This window comes from Episyrphus balteatus, chromosome 2 (genome assembly GCF_945859705.1).
Source record: "Episyrphus balteatus chromosome 2, idEpiBalt1.1, whole genome shotgun sequence".
Lineage (NCBI taxonomy): Eukaryota > Metazoa > Arthropoda > Insecta > Diptera > Syrphidae > Episyrphus > Episyrphus balteatus.
The window spans coordinates 47,779,283-47,787,121 of record NC_079135.1 but is presented as its reverse complement, the minus strand read 5'-3'; the positions used below and the strand labels follow the sequence as shown (position 1 = coordinate 47,787,121).

The following is a 7,839-nucleotide window of genomic DNA, read 5'->3' as shown; positions in this document are numbered from 1 at the left end:
TCATTTTTTGACTTTTGGAAAAATCAAAAATCAGTTTCTGCAAATATGTCACTGAAGTTAGGTCATTTTTTCTCGGGCCCTCCGAAATTCATGTAAAATTTCCATCTTTTGTTATTATTTAATCCGCTTTTAACTTATTTAAAGGTTATAATAAAATTTCAATTAAACAATTTGGTCTCGAAAAAAAAACAAAACAAAAACTATGAATAATGTTGCTGTGCAAGAATGGTCAAAAGAGCAAGTTGTCGTCTGGGCACGAGACGAAGAAAATCTCAGTGCATTTGTCACCGCCTGCCTCGATTCGGAAGAAATCGATGGTCGAACATTGCTCGCCCTAACCGAAAACGATATCCGCGATCTGCGCTACAAACTCAATTATCCATTAAAGTTTAGTGACATCAAAAAGTTATGGATTTCCGTGCGAAATCTTCAGCGCAACAATATTTATCTCATAAAGTTTTTGGGTGGTGGTGTCGATGATGTACGATTGATGGACGGCGGAACACATCCATTGACACATGGAATCGGACACAATAGGAATACTTTCTGTGGTGGGAGTGCACATCCTCATCACTGTGCTGCTGCTGGCTCATCAACATATGGATCGTTTGATGGATCGCACAATCATCAATTGAATGACAGTGATAGAATATCGCCACCACTTTCGGTGGATGGCAGGGCGACAAACATTCCTCCGGAGTTCTTCAAAACAGCCATGAGCTTAGGTGAGTGCCCTAGATTATAAATAGAGACAAGTGAAAATTTATATTTATTTGTCAATCAGAAACATTGAATACAACAACAACAAAACACAATGCCAAATAAAAAATGAATCAAACAACATTTTTATTTTCTTTTGTGTTTGTTTCTTTCTTCGATTCTCGTTTATATTAAATGAAAGAGCATTTATTCATGACTTTCCAAATAAGCAATAACATGCATAAGTTGTTAGTTCTTTAGAAGAATACCTCATCAAGTGTAGGTACATGAACATGCTTCTGGCTTCTCTCTATTGCTTATTAAGACACATAAATGACCCTCAGAAGGAAGTCTAGTCACATACCTACTAATTGCGACATGCATGTGCGTCGTACTACCGACTTTCGGTTTGTCTATCGGTCGCATCGAACTAAATTGCCAATCCAATTGAACATGCAAGTCTCTTGACTCTTGATTAAATAATCAACGATATGTACCCACACATAATATTATAGGTGAACAAAAAAAAAGTTTTCTTTTTGATTTTGTCATTTGCTTTGGTTTTCCCACAAGTTTATTGCTGACCATGGCATCTGGCAGTGGTATCGGTTATCATTTATGTTTGTTTGTTGCCTAAGGTTCCATCCCTAAGCGTTTTCGATTTCTTAAACAAAAAAAAAAAAAATAAACAAAGATTTTTTTGCAATGCGAAGAAACGTACAGTAGTCCAATAGTGCAAAGTATAAGGCCAAAAGATGCAAATGTATTTAGTGTTTGTATGTGGGTAAAGAATTAGATAGATAATTCTCTTTGATTTTATAGCTTACATTTGTTTGTTTTATTTAATAATTATAAGCAGGTAATATTTGATCGGGTTTATTAAAAAAAAAAAAAAAACATTCCACATACGCCATAGGGACCGTCTAAGGAGAGCTGCGAACTGTATTACAAAAATTGATGTTAAATTAAAAATGAGGTCAAATTCGAGCGAATTATTTGTTCATAGCTTTGTAGAATGCGTTTTGTATTTGTGAACTGTGAGTGGATTTACATTTGACAGTTCGCAGGTAGCAGTAGTTGTTGATCGCATAGAAAATATTAAAATATATGTATTTTTTTGTAATTTTAACTAGTTGTACGCAAAATTCTATATTTAAATATGTAAATATTATTATTTATTCACTTTCTTAAACAATTAAAATAAGAATAAGTTGATATTTGCTTTAAAAACAGCTTTAAAATATTCGCAGACGCAGGTCGCAGCTCATATGAATGCCACTTTAGACGGTCACTATGGCGTATGTGGAACATTTTAATCCTTTGTTAAGTTAATTCTTTGTCTCCCAGTGGTTAAAGCAAGAAAGCACTTTGCAGGCCTTTTATTTAATTAGGTACCTAATGGGTACAAATTGTAAAATAACAAATTTCTAGATAAACATGGTAGCAGCTCTAATTTTTAGTTGATTTGTTTTAGACCGAAATAACGTGGTTTATATTTTTTTGTGAAACGACTTTTTCAAGGCAATGATACTCTTGTAGGCTTTATCAATTCTTCGCAAGAAATATAGTACGAATTATGATGTTTATTTATGGCGATAGCAAAATTGTAAACGAAAAAGATCGAACGATAAACAAAAAGTATCGTTCACAGTACAGATTCAAAATACCGAAATTCATTTTCGGTGCTCGACTATCGACAAAAGTCGTCTATCGATGGACAAACGACACTCGCAATAAGGATCAATAAGATAGTTAAAAGACATGGATAGCTATCAAAATAAAAATTTCTTGGAACGCTCATGAGTGTTTTTTCCTTCCCCCAGTAAAAACTTGTATTTGACTCCTCTATATTTGTATTTTTCACCACCCGAGTTATCGTATTTTTGTCCTCGCAAAAGGCATTACCCCTGAAAAATATTTTTTTTATTTTGAGACCACCTAAGATTCCCAGGAGGCTGGGTATCGAAACCAGACTTATTGCGCCATAGTCCTTCGCACTAACCATCGCAACACTGGGTACTACTCGTGGCTAATATACATACATAGATGTCAATTTCTATGTAATTATGATTTAGTTTTCATATGCTTAGAAATCCCATATATACCCAGAAATATCCAGAGAAATTAATCTCTTAAATGGTATAACCATAAACTGAGCTAGTATATTTATTTTGAGAACCGTTAACTTTTCAAACCAAAAAAATTGGAATTTTGACTCCTTGTTATTGTTCTCAATTAGAAATATAAATTAAAAAAGGTGAAACTAATAAATAAGATTATCAAACTATCTTGACATAATAATTCTTTGAAGCATCTAGTCCTAATCTTATCGACTTTAACCTTCAATTTAATTTAACATACAATATGTAGAGCATTAAGATTTTGATCTTTTACACAATTTGAAAGCATTATAAATTGAGATAAATAAACTGTCAAGATAAGAAATTCAAAAACAAAAAACTTTCATGCTCCTTCAAAAAATTAGGCTTCTTTTTTCATAAATTTGTCTATAGTCAATTTGAACTTGATCTGCTGAGTAATGAAATTAACTCCATGCTTTTGCATATAAACAGCAATTAATACGAATTGAGATATTGGTTTTTTACTTTGTAAGGGGTAGTAATAACTCATTGTTGCATATGGCAAATGTTGACTACATTTATTCAAAGAGAAACCCAATAATCTCCATTTGTATTTTCTCAATTAATGATGCTGAAAACTTACAAGCGCTAATTGATATTAACACGTTTTAATTCAGTATAAAGTTGAAACAAAAATCTATTTTCTATGCATCTTAATAAATTCTTAATAAGTCGGGTAAACAGTTTTTTTTTTATTAATAAAAATAAAACCTTATCAATGGGATAGGAGCCTTTCTACATAATTATTTAAATAATTAAACTTATATCTTACTTTATGTTTAATATAGAATAACTTTAAGCAACCCTTAAGTGGTTCATATTGTTTGTTAGTTTGTTTCCTTATACAGATACAGATACAGTTTTGTTGCTGACTTATTGATAAACGATATTTTTTTTTAAATGTTATTGTTAAATTTATTGTTTTTCTTGTCTTAAAAACGATAACTCAGATAATCTGTTGTGGATTTATTTATTTGTTGTACAATTAAATTTGTCTTGTTGTGAAAAAAAAAAAAAACAAAAAACAAAACAACAATGCGTGCGAAGTACTAATATTGCCTTTGTTCTCAACAAATGGGGTAAACACGAAACAAATTTTAATATACTATCAGTATTTATTGCTGGCGAAGCTTGTTTTTATATTTTATTTTAAGACGTCATGTGTAGATGATTTTGAGATTGTTGTTGTTACAGTTGCACTTTTGATCCCCCGCATTGCTATGTAACTTGTCTGAATAAATTCGACGTCATGTATATATAATGAAACACATTTGTGACAGAAGAATGTCTAAATATGCAAGTTAATATGTACCATCAATGTTGCTTTTCTAAATTTAGAAAATTTAATATTCTATTACTTATGTGCGTCATTGATTACAAAATTGAATTTATTAGGAAATATAAATTCAGATTAAAAATAACACATTGAGAATTAGTACGAAATTAAAATATATAGATCAATATACTCGTAGGATGTTAATTACAAGAGTATTTATTTTGTTTTGAATAAATTATCTCTTTCTCTTACGTGACAAATTAAAGAAATAAGATTTGCCTGAACAAAGTCCGGTTTATTATTTATATGATGTGTCAGCAATTAAAACGTACCTCTCCTTAATAAGTTTATAAAAAACTTTAAATTAAGTCTAAACTCATAATGCATGCAATCAGTCGTGTAAAGTTAATAACTGTAAAGTAGCGCTTATATAGACGATATATTTCCCTAGCGTGTGAGAAACAATTTTATTTATCAATTTAGCCCCCATACCTTTTACTTTAAAAAGGCATACACTGGGAATCGATTCTATGCTTATTTTTCAGATTGGATCTTTGGTGTATTTTCCTGCCTAAAACTTACAATTGACCACACTTTCTAAATCGTTGAGACTTTGCTTATTTCTTACTATGGTTAAGTCTGGATCCTTATTACGTTCAATGATCAATATCGTTTTGACGATAGCTGTGTCTATTTTTCTCGCCACATACGATAATGAGCCCTATATGGCCTGTAAGGTTTCATCGCAAAAACGCATTTCTAAAAAGGTTTTTGATGGTTTTCATTACGCAATAATACGCAATATTAAAATTATAATATAAAATTTCAAAATTAATTTTAAAGCAAAAATTTCAACAAATTTTATTGTGTCTCTTCTTAAAAGTATTGTTCTAAGTTTGGGTTTGAATCTTGAAAGATTTTCCATCCGCCATTTAAAAAAAGTTATGTCTCTGGTTTATTCATATTAATAATTGATATGAGGTCACTAAGGCCCAATTTATTCACTCTTCATTATACACTAGCCCAAAAAGTTGAGAGAACAAAAAAACTCGTGATTTTTTTAGTAATTTTCGATAGGATGTACCTAAAATGATCGTATCATGACAAAATAAAAAGCTGTTTTCTTCTAGTTTTAAGATATTTATAACAAATATTTTATTTCAAATGGTGAAATAGCAAAATCATTGGAACTATCCAAACCACAATTTTTCAATTTTGTTTGTTTTAATTTTTCTCTTAAGAATGTGGGAATATTTTTTCGGATAAAATTATTTTTATTTTTAGGAAGGTTATTTATTAAGCTTTAAGTTTATTTTTGTTTCACTCTTCTACGATTACTTTTATTCGAAATCATAAGAATTAGTATTTTTCCTCCTTCCTCGGAAATATGAATTATGGCCAGAATTAATCTATTAATATCAAAGCTAACATCACAACTCACTTGAAACACTACTTTCTAAACTAGCAACGCATGGTTAGCTTGGAGTTTATTGTTTAAGAAAATCAGCATATCTCAAAAAAATCTTAATTCTTGAAAAGTGCTTTTTAAAGTCTTGCGTTTATTCAATTTCAATACTTTTTTTTATAAAATGAAGAAAAAGAAGGCTGCCAAGTAGAATAAAAAAGTCCTACAATTATGCTAATTTTACAAGAAGAAAAAATGTTTATTTTCCATCCAAGTAACTGTCTAGTAATTTTTGTATAGAATTTTTAATAGATTTGAGATACATTATATAACTTACAAAGTAGGGAAACACAAAAGAGCATAAAAAGAATTGAACAAAATAGTCTTATCCTCTTTTCAAATATTTACTGACACTATTAATAAATAAACTTTATTTTAGGTTATTCTTTCCTGGTGACATGGATAACTTCATTTGTGATGGTCATAGTACACGAACGGGTTCCCGATATGAAACGTTACCCACCCCTACCCGATATTTTTCTCGACAACGTACCGCACATACCCTGGGCATTTCACATGTGCGAAATAACCGGAACTCTCCTGTTTAGCATTTGGAGTTGTGTTTGCATATTTCACAAATATCGAATGGTGCTGTTGCGTCGTTTTTTTGCCCTAGCCGGAACTGTGTTCCTTCTTCGCTGTGTGACTATGCTGATAACATCACTCAGTGTGCCCGGAACACATTTGCAATGTAATCAAAATGACTACAAAGTTGATGATAACAAGTAAACTTCCTGATACTGAAAAATCATTGACTATTTTCATTTTTATTACTTTTTCCTTTTATAGCTTAACTATATCGGAAGCAGTCTCACTTAGAATATCCCGAGCGTACACTATTTGGAGTGGATTGGGAATGTCCATCCAAGGTGTACGAACTTGTGGGGATTACATGTTCAGCGGACATACGGTGGCCTTAACACTATTAAATTTTTTCATAACTGAATGTGAGTAAAGGATATTATGGAATAGTTGAATTTTGTGTTATTATTAATTTAACGTTGCCTTGTAGATACTCCACGAAACCTTTATTTTCTACACACAATGACATGGCTTCTCAACATGTTTGGTATATTTTTCATCTTAGCCGCACACGAGCATTATTCGATTGATGTTTTTGTTGCCTTTTATATAACGTCGCGACTTTTCCTTTATTATCATACGCTAGCAAATAATCAGGTCAAATATAATTTGATTTCTTTTTTTGTTAAATAAAAAATAATTAATTTTGTTTTGTTATATTCAGGCTCTGATGTCTAGGGATTCAAATCGTACACGAATTTGGTTTCCAATGTTTAGCTACTTTGAAAATTCAGTTGATGGCATTATTCCCAATGAATTCGATACAGTTGGTACATTGTGCTCGAAAACATTTAACTGTATCATTTGTGTAAAGGATTCATGTATGCTCACAACAAGACGAATATGGCTACATCCACCCTATTTAGAAGCCATACAAAGGAATCTCACCAGTGCAGCTGGAGGAACTGATATTAATTCCAAAGTAAAAATAGCACAAACTCCATCATCAGGATCTTCCAATTCAATTGGTCGAACGACGAATAAATCAACACATCATGATTATAGTCCTCCATCGCCAAAAGCAAAAGAAAACTATCCAACCGGAAATGTGCTTCCAAAGAGTGTCAATGTCAACCAATCAACTCATCAGCCATTGAAAGCAAATGAAACGCGAGATAAAAAATTCATATAGCTTCTTGTGAGATTAGTATTATTATTATTTTGTTCTTTTTTTTTAAATTAAGCTTTTCTTTTTAATATCATTCCAAATTGAAGAATTTGAAATTCAAAAAAATAAGAAACAAGAAACAACAACAAAATAAAAACATTTTTTCATCATAAACGTATAAATATTTTTAATAATAAAAATAATCTATTTATTCAGCTAGCATAGAATTTATATTGCCTTTTACATATAATATATGATTTATTAAAAATGTAGTTTTTTGTAAACAACTGAGCGGATAGTTTGGAAAATTTTAATATTTACTTTAAATATATGATTTAATGTATACAACATAAACGATATAATTAGAAACAAAAAACGTAACGCTTTGAATTGATTTTGAAAAAAGAAACAAAGTGTAAGTACTTTTTTAAAATGTACTTGCTTTTGTGGTGATATTAAGTTTTATACATTTCATTGTGAAAAATGATTACAGAGCTATTAATATTAAATTACACTCTTCTGCAAAAAATATAGTTTTTTTTTTTTTTAATTTCTCATTATATTACAT

At 30.6% G+C, this 7,839-nt stretch overlaps 1 protein-coding gene across 1 annotated transcript; it reads left to right on the top strand.

The window, feature by feature from the left end:
- On the top strand, positions 1-7,445 carry LOC129908585 (ceramide phosphoethanolamine synthase). Its single transcript, XM_055985192.1, has 6 exons — positions 1-92; positions 145-725; positions 5,961-6,306; positions 6,371-6,528; positions 6,594-6,760; positions 6,828-7,445. The coding sequence occupies exons 2-6, from the start codon at positions 203-205 to the stop codon at positions 7,293-7,295; spliced, it is 1,662 nt and encodes a 553-aa protein (XP_055841167.1). The 5' UTR covers positions 1-92; positions 145-202; the 3' UTR covers positions 7,296-7,445.
- Positions 7,446-7,839: the final 394 nt, after the last annotated feature.

What these genes read in the sequence shown, in the direction of transcription:
- LOC129908585 (XM_055985192.1), top strand. Translation starts at nt 203, where the DNA reads ATGAATAATGTTGCTGTGCAAGAATGGTCAAAAGAGCAAGTTGTCGTC. An exon ending in AAATTTTTTCATAACTGAAT is followed by an intron (nt 6,529 to 6,593) that starts GTGAGTAAAGGA and finishes GTTGCCTTGTAG; the next exon opens with ATACTCCACGAAACCTTTAT. An exon ending in ATACGCTAGCAAATAATCAG is followed by an intron (nt 6,761 to 6,827) that starts GTCAAATATAAT and finishes TGTTATATTCAG; the next exon opens with GCTCTGATGTCTAGGGATTC.